The 23,712-nt window shown below is 44.2% G+C and overlaps 1 protein-coding gene across 9 annotated transcripts in view; it reads right to left on the reverse strand.

The window, feature by feature from the left end:
- Window positions 1-23,712, reverse strand: part of Klhl3 (kelch like family member 3) — a 112,320-nt gene that overhangs the window by 58,259 nt on the left and 30,349 nt on the right. For 3 of the 9 annotated variants that reach the window (XM_074058859.1, XM_074058857.1, XM_074058861.1), the window contains exons 4-6: window positions 23,638-23,706; window positions 14,909-15,030; window positions 4,954-5,116 (exon numbers count right to left, since the gene is read on the reverse strand). In XM_074058859.1, coding sequence (XP_073914960.1) covers window positions 4,954-5,116; window positions 14,909-15,030; window positions 23,638-23,706 — 354 coding nt within the window. Of the gene's footprint in view, window positions 1-4,953; window positions 5,117-7,910; window positions 9,527-14,908; window positions 15,031-23,637; window positions 23,707-23,712 lie in introns of those variants that run through there. The other 6 variants (XM_074058863.1, XM_074058858.1, XM_074058864.1 and 3 more) reach the window with 4 other exon arrangements.

Here is a 23,712-nt window from a genome sequence, read left to right on the forward strand (position 1 = left end):
ATTAATGAGGTCCCATTAACATCCTTCCCACCAGCTCTGCTGATGGTCCAGCACATGGCCGTCCAATTACCAAACAACAGAGTCCCCATAAACCTGGTCCTGGCCTCTGAGGTTAAAGATTAAGCAATCCTTGGAAACAACAATAATGAGGGACAAGAAACAGGCTGTGCAGAACATGAGGGTCCCTTTTCCAGCTGCTAACTACTCAGGAGGACTGGGATGCCGTCAGCTGAGGTTAGGAGTCTGAGCAGTCAGCTTCTAAATGTGGAACCCACCCTCATGTCCCACAGAATAGCACAAATCACAGTAGAAGGCTAGAACATCACCCTGAAAGACAGAATGGATTCAGAGGTAGCAGGAGGGACTGTCACAGCCGGAAGAGACATGGCTGCTCCAAACAGGAAATCAAACAGGCTGCTGGTTGAAGAGAGGTGATTCTCCAGGCCCCCCAACATCCTTTTCTCACCAGGGAGGCTGGAGATGTGTCAGAAAGCAAGAGCTAGCCTCAAAAACAAGGTTCCTTTTTTTTTTTTTTTCAGAAAAAGAAATTTGGCAATATTTTGTGTGCATGTGTGATGCTAGGAATCAAACCAGGGCTCCGTGCATGTGAGGCAAGCACTTTACCTTTGAGCTACATCCCCAGCCCTGCACATTCTCTTTGGTCCAACAATTACACTGTCAAGATTGCATCCTATGGGTATATTAGCAAGTGTACTCCAGAATATTACATATAAGAATTCTCACTGAAGCATTTTCTATAAAAGAAAAAACTGGAAGCATTAATGTTCTCAAGAGAGGACTAATGAAATAAATTATACTTCATCCATATGGTACAGCAGATTTAAAAAAAGATACAGCCATACTCAAGGATCTGCAAAGAATTCCAAGATTTTCTAGGAAGTTGAACAAAAGTACCATGAGTATAAAATGCTACTTGTGTCAGTTAAAATCATACATATATATATGTTCTTTAGAGACATCCAATATACTCCTCCTGCCATCTTCCAAGAGGGCCTGGGAGAAGATTGACTTTTTATACCTCTGTGGTATACTGTTTGCACAAGAAGAACTTGCCTTTATTACTGTAAAGCTTCAGGACAATGACACAGAAATGTATCTGCTGATATTGAAAGATGTTCAGAATATGCTGCTAAGAATTTTTGTTAAAGCTGGAAACATACACATACAATTAAAAAAGATCCAGAAAGACCCAGAAGGATACACAGCAAGATGCTGCAGTGGTTCTCTCAGGTAGTACTGTGGTGCTTCTCATGTGCTGCAGGCCTGTCTGCTTCTTCTGTGATGATCATGGATGTGATTTGTATTAAAGTAGCAACAGCAACAGCAGTAATAATATAAGAAAAAGAAAGCTTTTACTGGAAAAGGAAAAGGAGCAAGGTTCAGAGGCAAACTGGGGGCTACAGACATGTGAAGGTAGAGCCCAACTGGTCAGAGATGGGTGGAAGAACAGGGCTGGGGGTGGGAATCAATCCCTGGAAATTGTTCTCCTTCCCAAAAGTACATGTGGTCCATAGCACAGGTGGTGACAACCCAAGGGTTCCCATCTTTCTAGCAGGCACCCAGGTCTGAGCCTCTCTCAGTTCAGATGGTAAGGGTGACTGGGAGGCTCCAGAGTGCAGCCCAGGAGTGTCAAGTCCTGCAGGATTCTCTCCTCTTGCCCCAAGCCCCAAATCATTCTGATGACAAGTCCAGGGTCACTCAGCTCCAAATACCAGCTGGTCTGACTCTTGGTTCTGATCTGGAAAGTCTCCTTGCAATTTGTTGGCTTAAAACATCTGTTAATGTGAGGCTTAAAACACCCAGGAAGGCTTGTGACCACAGGACAAACAATGTCCTTTTGATCCTAGTGGGTGCCTACACTCCCACTCTCAGGGTGGTAAAAGTGGCAGATCTGTCTCAAGAAGCAAGCAATGGCGGAGAGCACAAGGCCCCATCCAAGGACAGGGATGTGAGACCAAAGAAACAAAGCAAGCCCATGTCAATCTAAGGAAGCAGGCACAGGTAATCTTTTTTACTCTCTTCTCTAAATACTGCATAGTTTTACCTTCACTTCACACCTTCTCATGTCTTTTCATCCTGGTCTTACAACTTCTGCATTATCATTCCACTATATAAATATGACCTCTCTGCTAGGCACAACTAAGAACTGCAGAGAAAGCCATCCAGGAGACAGTCACAGGCTCCCCAGGAGGCCTGCATCACAGGGAGGAGGCTCCCAGCCTGACCAAACCAGGGAAAGGAGGAGGGCTCACTCATGCAGAGAAAGAACAGGCTCCATGTAGCCAGGAGGCAGCAGCCCAACCAGGAAGAGAAGGAGACACCCACATGGTGCTTCCCACACCCCAGGATGAATGCACACCCTGTGTCTAGCAGACAGCTTGGTGTCCGTCTACTCTGTCTGCTGTTGGGATTTGGCGACTACATGACACAGGCTGTCAGGCACACACCTCCCAAGGAAAATGCCAACTGTACACGCCTGCACTCCTCACTGACTCACAGGGCTGCCATATGTCCAAACTGGGCCTGGAAGCTGTAGAAGGAAGGCAGTAGTTACAAATGCTGACTCTGTCTGGGTTTCAGTTCTGATTCTGTCCCTATTAGCTATATGACCTCAAACTATGTCACCTCTCTGTGCTTTGGTTTCCTCCACTGCTGTATGTATTAAATGAGATAATGCCCATGAAATGCTTAGCATAAGGTGTGACCCAAAGTGAGAGCTCAGTAAATGCTAGCTAAAAATAATTCACCAGGTATCTGCACACACACACACACACACACACTGCTGCCAGAAGCCAATCACTATGACAGCATCAGGACCAACGAGCACCAGGAAGATTAATGTGGTCACCACTGCATCCTCCTCACTCTCTCACAAATGCATCTCAGCACATACAGAGGCAGAGGCAGAAGGAGCAAACATGGGTGCTAAGAGTGGTGAGAGAAACCTTTTTAAAGGTGAGGGTTCAACATACTCCAGAGATGATCTCATGAGTCAACTATAAAAAGATGGGATATGTGCTTGTGTGTACACATGTGTATGCATGCACTAAGTAGGAGAGGGCTGGTGAGTGAGACAAGAAAGGAGGAGTCAGAAAATCCTTGGCATCTAAGCACTGTACTCTGGCCACCACACTGGTAAACACTTGTAAAAAAAAAAAAATCTGCACCGGCAAATGCTTAACCTGGTTTAGCTCCTGCTAAGAAAAGCCTGAGAGCATCCCTCAAGGGAGTGGCTTCTTCCAAGGCTGGGCTGGAGAGCCCATACGAGGGACAGAAAGGCACCCTGAGAAAAGATAGAAAGGGGGTGAGGAAATGCAGGGAAGGGGGAGAGCAGAGAAACAAGAAAGCCCAGGGACAAACAGAGCCAGCAAGAGGCAGCAGGCTTCAGGACTGGTAATACTGGGATTGTCCTTCACAAAAGCCATCATCGTCACAGCCACTTTAACCACTGGTCCCATGTGTGTCCTCAGAGACAGACTTCAGGGAGAAATTGGAATCTGTACAGGCTCCAGAAGTCAAGGGCTTGATGAGCAAAAAGGATGAGCAAAAGGATGCCAAGAAGCAGCACGACACTTGTTGCCTCGTGGACCAAGGGACTGGTACAGCCCAGCAAGCTGCAGGTGGGCAGCCAGCAGGTCCTCAGCTTATTTCCAGACACTGGCTCAACAGGAGACACAAAACAGAACAGCATTATGACAGCATTTGTTTGGGTAGGGGATGAAATGATGTTTTTTACTGCAAGGAAAGAAGGTAGCTATGAGTGAATTTATCAATTAAAATGGCCATTTCTGTTTCCTAGGTCACAAATGATCTTTTCTTCAACTGAAATAAATGACTAAATGCAGTGGATTGAATATTCAAATTTATCTCTACTCCCTTACAAGAACCCCTTAAAATAATAGAATGACAAGGTCTAGGAGGGAGAATGTCTCCCAGAAAAATGAAGTGGAGTGAACACATCCTCGGACTGAGAAGGATCATTCAGTTGTATCTGCCCAACAAGAATTGGTAGTCTTAGGGCGAACTCAACTATGATACATTGTAAGAACTTTGGTAAAAGTCACAATGTTCCCCCAGTACAACAATAATAAAAAGAATCCAAAAAAAAAATTAGTGGTCTTAGCACATACATTCAAAATAAAAAGGCAATTATTATCTGCCTTTCTGATTTTAAAAAATTCTCATTATAACACCGTAACACATGGCTCAGCTCAGTTAAGAGAACAATAACAGGTCAATGAAGGAAAGTTAAGAGCAAGTGCAGGAGGGGAAAGCTTGTAGCTGCCCAATCTTATTCTTCTAGAGAAATCAACTGATGATGTCTAAATCAAAAAAAACCTCAAAAATTGACAGGATATACAAATTGCTTAGAAAAATGGAAGTAGAGGGCTAGAGGTGCAGTTCAGTGGTAGAGCACTTGCCTAGCATGTACAAGGTCATGGGATGGATCCCTAGCACAAAAATAAACAAAGAGGAAGAGAAGGAGAAGAAGGAGAGGAGGAGGAACTTTAGAAAGTGAAATAGTGTGGAAAGAAGAGCCAGGGAGACTTCCTCATCATAACAAGTCTGGCAACCATAGATGACTTTTCATATCGTGTACATAGAACAGTATGACCAAAGCAAAAGTTGTCTTCAACAACTAAAAGGATCTATTTCACCACCTAGCTCAGTTTACTCTCCCTCCTGCCAAACCTTCTCAGCTCTCCTTCCTCTACTGTCTGTGGCATCATTTATCAATCTGTCATACTCCACTTAACAGTGAGCTAAACTAGTCTACTGTTAATTATCACCACACTTGCTCCTTCTCCCCCTGACTAAATCATAACTGCTTCCAGCAGAGACCACTTCTCATACTCTTTAAGGCATCTACAGCAGGCCAGGTGATTAAATTCACAAGCTCAGGGGAGGTGCAGTGGCTTGGCTCCCCATTACCTGCATAGGCGTTGGCCTGCTGCAGAAGGTCAGTGCAGGTGTGCACATCTGCAAATGCACGGATGCCCAGGCAATTGGTGGGGTGCAACTGAGACTGCAGGAAGTCACAGCAGTTCTGCCGAACATCCAGGAGCTGCAGCAAGCTGGCTGCTGGAAGCAGCACCTGCAAGAGAAGGTGACATTCTCAGACACCAGATCCCACTGAAGGGACTCAGCCCCCAAAGCACTGCTCCGGTTCTGATGCCTCGCTTCATGCTCACGACTTTCCCATGGCTCTCCACTGCCAGCTCAGCAAATCCACACTTTCCAACCTGCTTGCCAGTTTTATTTCTCACTACTCTCCACTTCTTGGACCAAGCTCCAAGGGATTCTCGTACCCCCACAACCTCTAAGCAGCGCATCCCACAGTGACATCAATCCCCGGGGATCTTACTAAAACGCAGATCCTGACTGAGCAGAGCTAGGGCGGGGCCTGGGAGCCACATTTGTAAGGGAACCCCAGGTGATGCTTGCAGCTGCAGGTCCAGGAACCACACTTGAATTAACAAAACCCTGCACATGTACACGCCCACACACGTGTACACACACAGAGAGACCCTACAGCACTGATGCTCATACTTGGCTATACAATGGGGTTTGAAATAATGATGCAAAGGTGTCTCTTACAAAGATTCTTGCTTATAGGTAGGTAGAGAATGTGGCCTGGGGAATGAGATGTTCTTAAGACTTCCAATGTTCAGTCAAGTGTGAGACCTACTGTAGTACAGCCTTTAGTGTACTCTACTCACTCAGAAAGGCACTTACTGAGTTGGTCCCTAGCTCATTCACTACTTGACTGTTGAAACTCTATATGCCAGGCACTGCTCTAGGCTTTAAGAGTCAGCACAAGCAAAATAAACCAGACTCTGCTCTTGTGGAGATTACTGTATATTAGAGTAATAGAGTCATCCCCAGAACCCTCAGGATTCAGCCAATCACACTCTATTCTACCCAACAGATGAAAAGTAGAAAACATGTTTGGGTACATTCCCTGAGAAGGACATTTGAGTTTTCTTTAAAAAGGTTACAGGACACATGAGTACTTACCATGTATCCTGGAAGATAGAAATAGTTCTTGCTCAGGTATATGTGCAAATGTTTTTTTCTTAAGAGCCAGGGAAGACCTTTGGCTTGAGCTAGGCACTTGGGCTGCCAATCCCTGTCAAATTTCCCTGTTACCTTCCCTCAACTGTTGAAGCCTGCCCTCTTGATCACAAATACAGGCTGAAGGCCACAGTCCTGCTCCACTCCAGCTCTGCCATCCCACCCTCACCCTGTGGAAAGGGTAGGAAGTCAGATCAATTTTCCAAAAGGAAATTTAGAGGGAAAAAAATCACAGAGCATAAAATTTTGGTTTAAGGCTGCTTAACTTAGGGACCCCTGCATCCATTCACCCCAAAACAATCCTCTGACCCCAGGTCATCGCTCTTAGCTGCTCCCCTGGCTCTCAGGGGGAGTAGCTAAGTCAGCCAGACTCCAGCTGTTCCCATCCACAAGGGCTTGCCCAGGAAGACATGGCCTGTGGGTGCATTTGTTTTCTTTATTCTGGACACTACAAAAGTCTTTTTTTTTTAAGTGATTTAAATTCTGGAACCTGACATTCTCCTAAAACAGCTCTGAGCCCTCAGCTCACTCTCATCACCTCTTTATGCCCTGATCAAAAACTTCCTCACTGGTCATTTTGGGACCTTGTCCTTCCACTAGGCTAATCAATTGTCCTGGTTTGCCAGGACTGAGGAGTTTCCCAGACTTTCAGTTAAAACTGAGATGGTTGGTCCCCATTTATCATCCCTGCCCACATGCAGTGACCTCCAAGACCCCTACCATCCAAGCCAAGTGTCTACTCTCCATAAGGAAGGTTCTGCTCACCTATCAGTTAAATTTCTCCCATAAGGCAACTGAGTTCTGGAAAACCCAATCCTCCTCCCTTCAGGCCCTACCCTCTCTCCCACTGGCCTATGCCCACAGCAAGTCAGGGTAACTGGCACCATATCATTGGTATTTTCTGGAAGAAAAAGATAAAAATCATCCTTTTCTGAGAGTTTTAGACCACAGGTGAACATAGCCTAAGTCCAAATCTCACCACCACCTGAGCTCCTTCCCGACTAGATGCCATAAACTGGGAAACTCAATTAACCTGGGAGCTTGCTCAATCTGGCCAAAGAGATTCCAAGACCAGATAAGTCTCTGCTGCTAGTTAAGTGGAGATCCGTTAACTATTCTTATTGAGTACACGCAAGGAATGGAAAGCTCTGTACCCAGTCCCCAAATGACCTTAGTTACACCCCCTGACCTATCCCAGTTGCAACTCCTGAAGTTAGGGCCACAGGTGGGTGAATCATCCAGAATTTCCTGGGACCTTGCCAGTTTTAGCATTAGTTTCAGGAGACCCCTGTTCTGTGCAACCTGTGACACTTACTCGCCCTAGTTGGAGGTACCTCATTCCAGTAACTCGGGATTTCTGACAGCCCAGTCTCCCCCCATATTGCATTCCTTGTCAAGCCCCAGCAAGATCATGCTGCATGCAGTTCACACTCCCTTCCCCCATTCCCTTCCTCACCAGGAAGACAGCAGCATGGTTTGGCTCTTAAATTTCCAGCTCATGACAACCAGCCAGAGAAGTGCAATAATAAGTATTTCCTGAACATACTCCTCAGATTACACTTTCAGTTTTAAAAACCTCACTGGATAGAGCTACCCACATAGCTCTCAACTTCCCTACTGCTGGAAGGCAAAACAAAAATCATGAGGCTTTACATTTCTCCACATACCCCCGCCCCCCAATCCTGTTTGAGCATTTCTGAACTGACTTCCTAAAATGAACGGGGCTTGTGGTTTCTCTAATTGCTCTTTCCCTCTCTTTGATCTCCCACTGCAATTAGCTATGAGTCAAAGGCTCTTTTCTTCCCTTTACTTACTTCATACAGGAGGGTGTGAAGAAAAGAATCAAGGAACTCAGACTGTTGAGGGGGGACAATGTGCAGACTGAAGGAAATATTGCTGCTCAAACACAGCATTTGCAGGGAAAGACTGGAGCCAAACCTGATGGGGCTCTGGGCTCTGGACACAAGTAGAAAATAAATTCCCACAAAGCCAAACATCCATGAGGAGACTGTCGTCAATTCCTTCTTCCACATCAGCAGGGCTTTGAGAGGACTTCCTCTTCTCTTCTCTTCTCTTGTATGAAAATCTACTTCCTTGGGCAGGCGCAGTAGCAAGACTATGACCAGAAGACCAAGCTCAGTCCTCACTTTCAAGTTAAGACTGTCCGGGTAGAACCACTAGGATAGACTGCTTTGTCCATGAAGGAAGAGGCTGAGACCCAAGAAGATGAGTAGTTGGTAGGAGCTATCCAACAGAATGGAAGATTACCTCATGTCAAAACAAACTTCTAGCTTCCTTTCACCACCTTAGCAGTTTCTCTAGAATAGCCCTCAGCAAAGAATTTCTAGGTTCCCCCTCAGTTTGCAAATGGCCAGCCCTCCATTTTTCATGTGTAAGCCCTACTTTGTTTTTTCTCTCGGATAATAAGAAAACACAGTAGAGGATATCCCGTCACAGAGTTTGCTTCCTTTAGCAAAAACAAGAGGAAATGCCCTGCCTCTGAGAGCACCTACTCCTGGAATTGCAGGGGGCAGGGTCTGGTACAGAGGGGACCCAGCCAGAACACCAGGTGATGGACCGGCCACCAGGGCCTATGATCAGTCACACAGTGGGCTGGCCCAGTAACAGTGCCAAATTAAAACCTGCTGAGAGAAGAGAAAACCAAAAAGAGAGGTGTACAGATGAATAGGAGAGTTGGCAGAACAGCACTGTGATCACAAGTGTCGTTTGAGTTTTGACTTCTGCACTTTGTACCCATGTGACTGAGGACAGGTAGCTAACCCCTCTGCACCTGCCTCCTCAGCAGTAAAGTCAGGGTTATCATAGCACCACCTTAAAGGTTTGGGAGGATCAAGTGAGGTGATCCATTTAAAGCAGTGAACTCAAGGCTTGGTACATACAGAATGCTCCATTTACAAAACTTCAGGAGCTGAAGCCAGGGCTTACCATAGTTGTAGAGCACAGTGAGTTGGAAGGGGCTCCCCTTACTCCTATGACCCAGGAAAGTTACTGAACCCCTTCAGGCATCAGCTTCCTCAGCTATAAAAGGGAGACATGGCAGTCATCCCACTGGGTGGTTATGTGACTGGCGTTGCCTGGTATAGTATCAGTGTTAGTATCAGTCAGGATGATTGTTGCCTCCACCATGCAGGGCAACTCAGAGTCACTCCAAGGAATGCATGGCTGGAAAGAAACTAAGGTGTGGTCCTCATGGCCACTGAACCAAGCCCCAAGTTTATGACCCAAGAGCCCCGTGCCTCCTCGCTCATCTCAGGGCACCCAGTCTTCACTGTTTTCATAGACAACACCAGCAGTGGCCTCCAGGGTGAACAATCCCCATTTCCATCCAAACTCACTTCTTCTCCACCCTCTCTGTTTTGCCTCTCCCCCACTCACCCCCAGGAACCCTGACCTGGTTCAAGAGTGAAGAGTGAAAGGAAAAGGAAGTGTTAGTATCATGCACTGGGGCTAACTAATGACAGCTCCCTGAAGACCCCACACAGTGCCCCTCATGGAGCCCCTGTACCTGCTGCCCTGCCTTCCACACTCATCCTCAGTCAGCAGATCCTCAGGGAACACAGCCCAGGGGGGCATGCCCAGGTAAGACAGGGGAATCAGGCCCAACCACCCACCTTTCTTCAAGGTTTGGCCCAAATATTTCCTCAGTGTGGTCTGTCCTGATCTTCCTCTTTGGGTCGGCAATGAGTACTTCCTGCTTCCTGCGCACTCTACCCTGCTCACCGTGCTGTTGGACACCCATTTGCTTAGCCATCTGTCTCCACCTTCAGACCAGCTGCTCCTTGGGGAACAACCTGCTGCAGCACCTTCTTTGCCCATTCTGTCTGGTAGCACAGGCTAGGAGCGCAGAAAAATGTGTATCAAATGACTGATGGAACAAAAGAATAAGACGCAACTTCACTCCAGTCCATCACAAAGAAGGAGCAAGAACTGAGGTGACCCTTTAGCCTGCACCTTCTGATCATGTCTCCCCACCCCTGGCTGCTTAGCAGAGTCCATCAAGGGCCTCTCCTCAGAGCAACAGCGGGAACCTGGCCGGGCCTCTATTCTTGCCGAGTATCCCAGGTACACCTGGGAGGGAGGTATTCCAATGTATTTTCCCACATGGGAGAAATCACAGTTATTTCCAGACCGGACGGAGTCATCTCAGTCCCTCACCCCTTCCACAGCTCTTGCTCTCTGCCTGGCTCCTCCCCCTCAGTCTCTATCGGCAACAAGGAGAGGAGAAACTAGGCCAAGTGGTCCGCGTGACATGCAACAGCATCACCACCTCCCCACTTTAGGTAGTACTAACCAATGGTTATTGCTTACCAGGCCCCATTCTAAGTACTTTACCTCTGTCGGTCTATTTAATCCTTGCCCCAATCCTATCAGGATTAATACTATTATTATGCCATATTACAGATGAAAGCACTGAGGCACAGGCCATCTCTGATGCATTGTGATTTCTGCCTTACAGATAAGAAGACTGACCCCCTCCAGAGGGAGGTCACAGGGGAGGGAGGGTGGAGAGGCTCTGGTAGGAGGGAGAGGAAGCAAATCAGAGGCAGTAGAGTGATTGCCTTCTCCGGCCAGAGGTCACTGGATTCCATGCCCTCACTTTCCAGATAGGAAAACTGACCCTGCAGGGGGAAAGCACTAGGATGAGAGCACTCTGGGAGCCAGGGGCCAGCTGAGGTGGACAAGGTCTGCCTTGGTACTCAGTCCCCTCTCATCCCTACTTCCACTTGTCCTCTGAACTGAACCACTCTTGTTCTCCCCTTCTCTGTCCCCTGCCCCCTATAAAGCAATTTTAAAGACAGTGATGAAGACTGGACTCAGTAGCTCATACCTCTAATCCCAGATGCTTAGGAGGTGGGGATCAGAAGGGTCACAGTTTGAGACCAGTCCAAATAAAAAGTTAGCAAGGCCTCACCTCAACAAACAAGATAGGCATCATAGTTCACACCTGTAACCCCAGTTACTGGGAAGGCATAGGTAAGTGGATTACAGTCTGACACCAGCTTTAAAAAAAAAAATTATGAGACCCTATCTGAAAAAATAACTAAAGCAAAAAGGGATTGAAGTGTGGCTCAAGTGGTAGAGAACCTGCCTAGCAAGCTGGAGGCCCTGAATTCAAAACCCAGTACCACCAAAAAAAAAAAAGGGTAGGGGTACGGGTGACAAAGCCATTCTCTCCAGAGCCCCCTGACTATGTTATGTGCTGCCATTTGCCTTAAAATAACTCTTCTGTGACCTAATTTAGAGAGTCCAGCTCTGGGTTAAGCCAAAGTTGCAAAAATTACCTGTTTACCTACTATTACTTCATTACCATTTACTTGTTTAATTATTAATTACCTTATTTATTATTATTATAATCTTATTGATATTAATATCAGATGCCTAACCAGGCAATAATGATCCAGAGAAGAACCTCATCTGCTCATCCAAATTTGCAAACACTTTGAACTTTAAAAAAACAAAGTCATTAAATAAATGAATATAGAATTTTTAAACCTGCTGAAATCACCATAAGAAGGGAACTAAGGTAGAAAGGAGAAAAATAGAGGGGATGAACCAATTCAGGTTCTAATACATATATACACGGAAATGTCACAAGGAAGCTCCCTGTGTAGTTATCTTAAACAAAAATGTCTCTTTTCTTTTACAAAATTGGAGAACCAGAAGGTGGAGCAGGTCCTGAAGGGGGGTAGGTGGTACCAGTAGGATGGGGAAGAGCTGGGGAAAGGGTGTGGGAGGATGAATATGGTACAAAAACTATGTACACATGTATGTAAATGGAAAAATGAGACCTGTTGAAACTATTCCAGGAATGGGGAGGGCAAAGAAGAATGATGGAGGAGGTGAGTTCAACTATGATATATTTGACATATTTAAGAACTTTTGTAAAGGTCACAGTGTATCCCTAACACAACAATAAAAAAATAAAAATAAATACATGATGAAAAGCAGTCCTGTGTGGAACTATCACCATGAAACCCCTGTATTCAATTAACATATGTTAGTTTTTAAAAAGGGAAAAAAAAGAAAGACAGAGGGATGCTGGTTCTAATACAATTCCACACCCTTTCCCACTCACTTTATATAAAATTACTTTGTGCTTACTGTTACTGCCCAAATGTCATTCAGATGATTGAATTCTGTGACTAGACCCAGGAGATAACCACTGCACGGCCCACTCAGCTGTAGATGGAAATGACCAGCGACAAATACCATGCATTTTGGCAGGTGTAAAATGGGCCTCAACTGCACAGAGAGGAATGATGAGGTGAAATCACCGTGGGCATCGTGAGACTGTTTCTGCAGCAGAAGCGGGCTCTGTGGGCCCATCTGATTGATGCCTGCACACTGGCCCCTTATGAGCAACCCTCCTCCCACCACTCATCCCACAGTCTCAGCTTAAGGCTCATCTCTGGAAGCAGCCTTCCCAGGTCTCATCCTCCATCACTGAGTCCCGTGCTATTCTCTATCACTGCACCACCTTCCTTTCCTTCAAGGGACTGATGACAATTTGTGCACAGGGACTGTTTTGTGCTTATTTGATGAATATCTCTCTTTGCCCCTAGACTGCAAACTCCACAAGGGCAGGCAATGGAATCACCACTTTCCCTATTACACTCAGTGGCACATGGCAGATAATAGGACCACTGGGACTGAGCTAAAAGAATAAGCAATCATGAACTCACCTCCATCCTGGGAAAGGGCTGTGAAAGAGGGAAAAGGCGCAAAGGATATGTTTCATAACTGCAACTCCTGTTGTGACTCAGTCCTGCATCTGGGCACTTCTGTGCTCAGGGACCTTTGGATGACTAATGTTCAAACAGGAATGAGGTAAAATGCAAATTCTCTAGCTCCTGATGAAACAATGACCTGGACAGAAGAGGGGTTGCCCAAGCTTCTGGTTCTTCCTTCACAGACCCTGAACCGACATAAGTTAAAGACTTTCCACTCCCAAGACCTAGCATGTTCATGGACTGGCAGAATTAATACTGTGAAAATGGGTACACTACTAAACACCATCTACAGATGCAACGCCAATCCCCATGAAAATGTCAATGGCATGCTTCACAGAAATTGAAAAATCAATCCTGAAGTCCATATAGAAGGACAAAAGACCCTAAACAGCAAAAGCAATCCTGATCTAAAACAGCAATGCTGGGGGTATCACAATACCTGACTTCAAATTATATGACAGCGCCATAGTAACAAAAGCAGCATGACACTGGCACAAAAACAGACATATAGACAAACTGAATAGAAAACCCAGAAATAAACCTACTTAGCTAAAGCCAGCTGATTTTCAACAAAGGCACCAAAAACACACATTGGAGAAAAGACAGCCGCTTCAAAAAATGGTGTTGAGAAAACTGGACATCCACGAGTAGAAGACTGAATCCCTATCTCTCATCCTATATAAAAACCAATTCAAAAAAGCATCAAAAAACTTAATGTAAGACCTGAAACTTTAAAACTACTGGAGGAGGGCTGGGATGTAGCTCTGTGGTACAGCACTTGCCTAGCATGCGTGAGGCCCTGGGTTTGATCCCAGCACCAAAAAAGAAAAGACAAAAAAAAAAAAAAAAACTATGGGAGGAAAACATAGGGAAACACTTCAAGATAGAGGCACAGGCAAGGACTTTCTGAATAGGACTCCAATAGGCCAGGAAATAACAGCAAGATTGACAAATGGTATTGCATAAAACTATGTGCTCCCTGCACAGCAAAAGGAAACAAAGTTCCAAAATCAATGGACAATCTAAGGAAAAGAGAGAGAGAGACATATACAAAGAGAGAGAGAACCAACAGAGTGGGCAAATGAATTGAGCAGACAATTCTCAAAAGAAGTACAAGTGATTAATAAACCCATGAAGAAATTTTCAACATCCTTAACGTAAAGGAAATGCAAATCAAAATGACAATGAGATTCCATCTCACTCCAGGGGGAATGGCTATCACTAAGAAAACAAACAAAAATGCTGGGGAGGACGTGGAGTGGAGAACCATCAAACCCCATTGGTGGAAATGTAAATTAGTGCAGCACCATGGAAATCAGTATTGAGGTCCCTTGAAAAGCTAAAAATAGAACTATTATATGCTCCCACTATACTGTTCCTGGGCATATATCCATAGGAATGTAAGTCAGCACCCAATAAATATCTGCACTTTCATGTTTACAACAGCACTATTCACAACAGCCAACCTATGGAATCAGCTTAGGTGCCCGTCAACCAATAAATGGATGAAGAAAATATGGTGTATACACTATGGAGAATTATTCAGTAGTAAAGAAGAATAAAATTATGTCATTTGTAGAAAAATCTATAAAATTGGAGATCATCGTGTCAGACAAAATAAGGCAGACTAAGAAAGACAAATACCACATTTTTTCTCTCATATGCAAGATCTAGTCCTAAAAAAAAAACAAAAAAATAAAATGAATGTAAAAGAGGGACTGTTTGGTGGGGGAACCAGTGGGAAGCAGCAGGGTGATGGGGTAAATACAATCGACATATATTATAAGCATGCATAGAAATGTCACAATGAAACTTCTTTGTACAATATACACTAATTAAAAAATATATACTATCTGATCCCAGGGCCCAGGCTCATTCAGAGGTATTATGGCCTATGTGCCTGAGCCAGGCAGGCAGGCATGCGGGATCATCTGACCCAGGGCAAGTCACTGAACTTTTCTGCACCTTCAGCTTCCCTTTAGTGACCTCTGAGCTGTGTGAGGGGCAAACAAGGGAAGGCTAGAAAAGCACGTCCTACGTGGACAGCACCCTGAGCCTACCTGCACATTCTCTTCCGTCACCTCAATTTCCGCAGTGTAAATGTAGTCAATCAGCTTACTGAGGGTCTGTCCATCCATGTCCTTGATTTCCACCTTCTTGGCTTTACTCTCAGACATGTCACCTACAGTTCACAGCAAAAACAAAAAGGACATGAACTTGGTACTTCTACATCCTGCTTGTGCTGTGGGAAGTGATGGAAGGGATTCAGGCACAGAGGGGGAAGAGCCAGTTGATGCTGAGGTTACATTAATCTTGGGCCTCTGATCACCTGTCACTCTAACCATGTGCATTCTCTTTCCCAATTTCACCCTGAAGGCAAACCAGCATGCAATAACTCATTCAACCAGCATTTCCTACAAATTTCTACACACAGGGCCAGATCTGTGGCTGTCCTCAATGAGCAGCACAGGTCTAGCAAGATGGAGAGGCAAAATATCTATCAGTGAGATGACAAGGACTTAGGAAAGGTAGGCACAAAGTACCACCCCAACAGGAAAAGTAACATCTGTTGAGTGCTAACACGGCCAAACACTGTGAAGCACATTCAATTGCTTCTTCTTCCCAAACTCACAACAATCTAGGAAGTTTATTAATGACATCCTCCATTTTACAGAGGAAGAAACAGAGGCCAACAAGGTCAGTAATTTGTCTTGCCATGGTCACACATCTAGAAAAGGGCCACAGTGTGTTGAAAGCCAGAGAGTCTGATTCTAGAGTCCAGAACTATAACTACCACACTATCCTAAACGTCAGGAACACAGAGAAGAAGCAATAAACCAGGCCTGGGAACTCCAGTGAGGCATCCTAGAGGAGGGCACATTTGAGCTGGGTATGAGAGGAGGAAGAGGAGCTCCACAGGCAGCAAAGACAGAGTGTAACAGGCCAAGAGGATACATTTAGGGAATGGGGAAAAAGGCTAGTGTGGCTATCTGTGGGGTGTGGTGCAAAAAAGGAAGCTGGAGACATGGATGGGCCCAGAACTCATGCAAATGAGCTTGGACTTGATCCAAAGGGTAGCACCTCTATGAGGCTCTGAAAAAGAGAATGATATCAATTCAGATGGTATTTTTTGAATGAAATTTTGGATGCAGAGGGGAAACTGCAGGGTGAACAGTTGGGAGGCCCTGATAAAAATCCAAGAAAGAAGGCTGTGAGTGAGGGCAGCAGGACCACATTCCCACAGTCCTGAAGCCCCTGACTCCTCAGACAACACCTGAAGCATCTTCAACCTAGGGCTGCTGACTTAAGGACAGACGGGCGACACATGTATCTTTGTAGACTGAAATAATGAGCAACCTGACTAGAGGAAACAAGCCATTGAGAAGCCTTAATATAGGTGTGAAAACAGCCTTAGTGGTTGTTTTCCCTCTGTGGAATTCATGCATGGAACCAAGAAAATAAACTACAGTACGGCACGTGGGCTGCAGATGCCCACCTTCAAGCTGCATAGAAGGCACAAGATCATGCATCAATCCGAGGTTCCCACCTTGGATTGACGCACGATCATCAATCTTGTTCCAAAGTCAACTGAATGACTCTGGAACAGGGAGAAAAGTGGAGGGTGCCTGCTCCCTTCTCTGCCAGACCAAGTGGACCCTGAGACCCTCCACTATCTTCCCTGACTACAGAAAAGGTCAGTGAAAGGGCCAAGCACAATGAGGCCTGGGGCAGGAGGAAGAGCAAAGAGAAAGTGGGAGAAGATGCTCCCTCTACCCTTACGTCAGGCTGCCAATCTCTCTGCAGTTGATGCTGAGACATGCAAACAAAAAATCAAGCATAGACAAGGAAATCTAAGTTAAACTTCCTTCTCCAAATAACTATCAAGAAACTCATTAGTGAAGGTTCAACTGAAAAATATATTGCAAAAGGTAATCAAAGATGGCCAATTCTTAGTTTTAAAATTTAGGCCTTAAAAAATAAGGCTGAAAAAGAAAAAACCAGGCAGCCTACAAGAACCCAAAAGCTGGAAAGCCTACCATGAGAGTGCAACTGAAGCCTGGCTGACTGTTTTCTGTCTATGGAATTCACTTTTGGGAGTTAGATTAGGGCTTTCTAACTTTGGGGTAAACAAATGGAAACTTCTGACAATGTATGAAAATATTTGTATATATACAAAAAAAGTTCAGGGTTTTGTTTTTTGAGATGATAGATTTTTTTTATCAGATCCTTACAAGCTTCTGTGATCCTCAAAATTTAACACAGTTTTCTAACCAGTGAGTCCTTGGGGAACTTTTTTCTTGCTTCTTTGAAAAACTCTGAAACTTCTCATTTTCAATGTTAAGTTCTTGAAAAAAATGACGTGAAAGAATAACAAGGGGTTTAACAAGTTATTTTCTAAGAAAGTTCCCATAAAGTAAATTAAAGACCTATATAAGACACAAAGGCTTATAAAATCCAACCTTACTATTTCTTATAAAACAACAGAAATTACTACACCAAACTGAGACATTAGCTTAAATCAGCTCTGAAAATGGCAGTAATAATAGTCACTGTTGTATGCCAGGCCCTCTGCTAAGGGTCTGTACACATTATTTCATTTATTCCTTCGGACCTCTGGAGGTGGATGATATGACTGTCTTTTTACAAATCACAGAAATGGCATTTCAAGAGGAAATTATACTTAGGTAGTAAGAGGTAGGGCTGGGTTTTGAAACTTTGGCCCAAATCTAGACCCTGTGTCATTTCTATTAAATCCCTCTATAGTTTCAATCTGGCCCTAACCAAAGACCTTGATAAAAGTATTCACAAACTCAAAGTGTTGGTCAGACTTTTGAGGACAAGCTAGCACTCAATACCTTGAAAGCAAGAACCAAGAAGGCTGGACTTTGTCAGGCCTATTTCTCAAGACAGCTTCAGCACATCACAAAGTGCTTGGCAGAAAACAAGCACTTAGAAAATATTTGTTGGGGTGGGAACAAAAGGAAGAAGGGAGGTTTTCTCTTCATATCTCATAATCCCATGAACTGTAGTAATTCCTGAAGGGTAAAAACCACCAAGGGCTGGGTCATTCTTGGTCCTTCACTTGCCTGTAATCGTTTGATAAAATACTTCTAGAAAACAGAATGAGCCCTGTAAGTCTTTTTCCATCTCTAAGGTCAACCCAAGAGGCCTCTTCTGCTAGCTTTTCCCAGGCGGGCCAGCCAGCCGCCTCAGGATCTGAATTTCAGAGAATATCAGCCAGACATTCTATGTTATAGAATTCTTCCTTGCTTCTAACTTGAATCCTTTTTGCTACAAGTTAGTCACATGCAGCAGGTAGCACAAAAACTGGAAAATCCTTATCCTGTGTACAATGATCCTTCATAGGTATTAAGATGGTATTCTTAACTCCTATCTGTCTAAGGCTAACATCTGCCTTGCCAACTGATTTAGCTAGAGTTGAACACTAGGCCCACATCAACTGTTCAATCTCGTATGAGAGAAGAAGTGATCTGCCCCCTCTGTGAATCCTAGCCAACCCTCCCACATGATGTCAGTTGTCTGGGCCATTTGACTTCAAAAGTCTGGCCTCCATCTCTATGAAATAAGGACATTCCCTGCTCTGCCTTTATCCCTAAACTGTGTGAGAATCAAGAGAGACAATAACAGTGTGAGAGCTGAGACAGTGGGACCCAGCAGAATCACAATGATGAAGACCATCCCCTCACCCACCTTCCCTGGACTTTCATACCTCTTCCACCCCAACGGACCTTCTGCTCAGCTAGTGGCAGAAGGATGTGCCTATGTAGACACACAGGTGTTTCACACCAACTGTCACCACCATTGGATGGCCAGTGTAACAGGCAACCCTTATATCCACAAGAGCTCTACAAATAACAAAAGTAAACTTTATTACTAAGTACCTATTCTGTGCTGGGTGCCTTCTACCTATTCCCTGTATTTGTTCCATGGATATTATTTCAGTATACAGATAAGAAAACTGAGGATCAAAGAGGATAAATGAATTTCCCACATACCTATTGACTCTTGGAGTTAAGATTAGAAACTAGGTCATTAGGGTTCCAAAGTTTGTCCCAAGATACCACACCCTCTCCCAATGCAAGGTGGTATTACCACTCTTGTCTTTAATCCTCAGCAAAAAAGACTTTCACACCACCAATTCCAAGCCTCCTCTATGAACATTCATAAAATATTCCTTACCAATAGTGATCTCCCATGATGATGTATATTTGGCTGAGCAAGCTCAGCCATCTTGGTCAAAACAGTTGCTTCCTTAATGGGAACGTGGTAGGAACAGAATAGTGGTCTCTATTCCTAGGCACTACACATTCCTCTGTTGAACCACAATCATAATCACTGCTTGAAAAACTCACTGTTTCTACATCACCAACAACATATTATTAGATATAACTCCAGCAACTTTCAGTTCCAAATCTGGGTGTCCTAAACCAGGAAAGGATGCTTTCCTGGTTTGCCTTTGATGTAATCCCTGAGGGACAGGAAGAAAAAACCCTATGCACACTGACACTTCAGCTCAAAGGTGACTAACTCAAGAATTGACAGTCACATTTAAGGTGAGGCCATTATGCTTTAGTCCCAGGCAGTCTCTGATAATTCCAACCCTGTTGTGATGAACTATTCAATTGCTGACTCTGCAAGGACAAAACTCTCAGAAACCAGACCTTATCTGCTACTACTAGTAGCTCACTAGTTCTACCTCCCTGTTAAGTTTTGCTAAGTTGCATGTTACATGAAGTTCCTCAAAAGCATCAATATACCTGAAGGCACCCAAAACATAGACACAGGCCATGGGCCAGATCCAGATAGAGTCTGGCAGGCAGAAAGAGTGAAACAAAGGTTCTAGAGTACATGTCTCAGGGTTCTACTTTCTGGATGATGGATATCCACCCAAATCCTAAGTCTCTTGTCTCATCCCTAGCACAATCCTAACCACTTCTCCCTAACTTGTCTCACCACAAGTTCAAAGAGACCAGTTGAACATTGCCCTGAATCTAAGAAAAATTGGACAGTAACTCTTCTTTTAAAAAGACAAAAACTAGGGTGGGGGACATGGCTCAAGAGGTAGAATCCCTGTTTAGTGAATGCAAGGCTCTGAGTTCAAACCCCCATGCCACAAAAAAATCTAAATCATCCAATGTGTATGGTACAAAAGAATTTTTTTTAAAGTGGCATTGCTCACTCCCAGAGCTCCATTTGGAATGGATGCCCACATGTCTTTTAGCCACAATAACAGGTACAAAACCCTTGAGCCCACACATTCTTGAGTCCTCTGCCCCTTTAACACCATAAGATGGGGCTGTTTTTAAAGTACCTGGATGATGTGAAGATCAGAGACCAGTACAGAATACAAATACTACAGTACGCAGACCCTAGAGTAAAGGGAATGATGAAAAGAGAGAAAAGTTGACTAGGCTATTATATAGGACAACTACATCTCCTAGGACGTAGATGACAAGGATAGGGAGGAGATGACAAGGATAGGGAGGAGATGACAAGGATAGGGAGGAGATGACAAGGATAGGGAGGAGATGACAAGGATAGGGAGGAGTCTTCAGTATTACACACCTATAGGAAAATGGTAACCACAACACAGCATTGCTGGCTTCTCCACTCACACTCTGTTGAAAGGAGTGGAAGGCAATTCAGGGGACTGCCCACCCCAGATCGTCTTACCAGCTGGCTGGATGTGGGCACTGTCTGGAGGGCACTCAGAACTTGGTTTCACATTATGCATTCCAAGTCATAGCGGGACATGTGAAGGGGTATGGAGGTGGTATTTGGAACCACCAAAAGACCTTTGGGCAACGTGAACTCAGAGGATAAAAATAAAAACACTTAAGCCTGACAAAAGATTGTAACCATACAACTCAATCAGAAGAAAGGCACATGTATTTTCTTTTCCCTTGGCATAAGCAAACTGATGGAAATGGACTTAAGAGTCACCTGGGTTTTCATGATGAATTTTAAGCATTTTGAAGGCAAATCTGGTGAGCAGAACAAAATTTTGCAATATTACTTGAGATTTTTATACCTATTTACCATGTTTTAATCAGAGCCAAGAGGCCTCAAAAGTAAACAAATCTCATATAGTACTGATAGGAGCAGGACAGAGTGGTGCATGTCTCACAAGTTTTCAAAATGTGCATGGCCTTAAAGAAAGAATTTTCTATCCCTATTCTAAGGACATAACCAAGTGGGTAAATAAAGACTAAAATGTCCATTATACCATCACTCATAATAGGAAAATGCTAGAAAGAACTATAATCTCCAACAAATAAGGAAATGGATTTTCCATTAGGATGCAGATGATGGAATTTGATGAATCCATTGCAATTAGGGTGGAGATACGATTTTGTTGACTTGGAAAGATATCCATGATACACTGCTTAGTTCAATTAAACCCATTTTTATTGAGCATCTCTTACACAGCAGATCATGATAGGCAATGAATTAAGAAGATGCAGCTCTTATCCTCACAAAGTTTATGACTGATCAGGGAAATTAGATATTAAGGAAGTACTGAGATAAGCAGTAACACTAAAGAAAGCATAAAGCATGTTGGGAGTAAGTAACAAAGGGATTTAACTAGTCCAGAGCAGTCATAGAAGACCCTCTTAAAGAAGTCATGCTTTGAGGTTAATGGAAGAGGAGCAGGACTTAGGCAGCACAGAATGTTTTTTAAAGATATACACATCAAAAAAAGGCATTTGACACCTATATGTATATATCATAAACTCATTTATGTCAAAAATATATGTTTGTATTTATAAATACAAAACCTGAAAGGAAATAAACCATACTTGTACCTAAATCTTGTAATACATATATTTTTTTCCTTTTTACTTATTCACATCCTGATTTCTTTTTCTGTAATCAACATATGCAAATAGTGTTTAGATGGATGGGCAAATGAGCTGGGGGTAAGGACAGGTGGTAACCAGAGCCAATGGAAGTTTTGGACTTGTCATTCCATTAGAGTACTTTCTTCTCTTGACTCTAACCTCCTTTCAACTACTAGAATCCAAGGTCTGCCTCAGAAGCATGATTTCTCCAAATTTCTAAAATCACTTTGTTTTTTTCTACCACCCCAGAGGTAAGTTCATTATCGAGAAGTAGAGCCAACACAATGATTCGTCGCAATTGCAAACAGATTCCTTTCTCAATGCCGGACTTCCCAAAATGCAGCACACAAAATGGCAGAGATACTGACTGAAGTTGCAGCTAAGACACTATCAAAGACAAAATAAGCCATCTTAAGAAAACTAGAGATGAGTGAAGGAAAGGGAGAGAAAGGGAATAGTTTGAGACCATTCCAAAGGGAGTGCGGCTCAAACGCACATGTAGTGAATGTACCTGGTTTTCCAAGTTACATTGTGAAACTCCTGGCCCATGGCTCAAAATGAGGTAACGGCAAACTTGAAGCTGAGACCAGCAAATTCATATGAAGAGCCAGAAGACACACATGCAAGGATCTCTCCCACTGCAATGCCAAGGTTCTCCCAACAAGGCCCAGTCTAGCCCAGCCTCATAGCATATTAGGATAATCAGAGCATGTTCTGCAGAAATGTTCTTCACACACCAGTCATCAAACTCATGCTCATCCTTTCAACCTTCTCTCACTCACTGCTACCTGTGGTGGGCACTGAGGACTCAACATTGACAACGAATGCTTCCCACGTGCCCAAAGCTCACAACCAAGTGCAGGAAACATTTCATTGACTAATTTAAAATATATTCGAATCCTGCTATGTATTAGGCACTCAGAACATAGTAACAAACAAGTCCAACAAGGTCCCTGTCTTCAGGAAGTGAGACAGGTTAAAAAAAAATAGACAACCAAGAGGATTTTCAGATAGTGGTAAGTTTGATGTGAAAAAAGTAAAGCCAAGTTATAGGATAGAAAGAGGCCTGGTATGGCTAGAGATGTAGATTAAGTAGTAGAGTGCTTGCCTAACCTGGGCAAGACCCTAAGTTTGACCCCTGGTGCTGCATAAATGAATAAGTAAATAAACAGGGAGTGGGAGGAGGTCTCTCTGAGGAGGAGACACTAACAGAATGAGGAGCAGTCTATGACATGAGGGCCAATGGATGGGCATTGGAGACACCAACTCACAGGCCACAAGTCACAGTGATGGTCACTATATTCAGAGCAGGCACAAGGCACTAGAAAAACATGTAGGAAGGGCACCTGACCGGGCTGGGGTCTCACAAGCCCAGACGGCCTCCTCCCTCAGCAATGGGTTATAGAGCACCGCATGTACCTGGTGCAGGGGCGGTGCTGGGAGGAAGTGTAGACAGGAAGCTCAGCCCGTGGGTTTCAGGGAATTCAGCCCAGACATAACAGATGCGATATAGTTAGACAAGGCTACTTCTTTCCTGGAAACTTGGTAAGGGTGCTGAAATTATGTGAGATACGGATTATTCCTGTCTCATCACTTCCAAACCTACCATCACTTCTCCAAATCTCCTCTACACTTCCATAAAGGCTAGAGGGGGCCCCTGACACCTGCTTGGAAGGAAGATCTAGGGAAGAACACAATGTGGGTCCAAAGGTACAACAATGAGCCAGGTGTCAAGAAGCCAAACCCACTCACTCAATGTGTGACTTTGGGCAAGTCTGTTCCCTTCTCTCAGCCTCAGTGTCCCCATCTGCACAAGAGCTCAGAAGGTCGACAGTAAGTCCAGGAATTTGCATGGCAAACAAGCTCCCCCATGTGATTTATGATGCATGCTAAGGCTTGAGAACTAGTGGACCCTATGAGTCTACCTCCTTTTTCTTCATGTCCTGCTGGCCAGGCTGAGGCTCTTTTTCCATCCAGTCCTCCATGGTGCAAAGCTGAGA

This window comes from Castor canadensis, chromosome 16, assembly GCF_047511655.1.
Source record: "Castor canadensis chromosome 16, mCasCan1.hap1v2, whole genome shotgun sequence".
Lineage (NCBI taxonomy): Eukaryota > Metazoa > Chordata > Mammalia > Rodentia > Castoridae > Castor > Castor canadensis.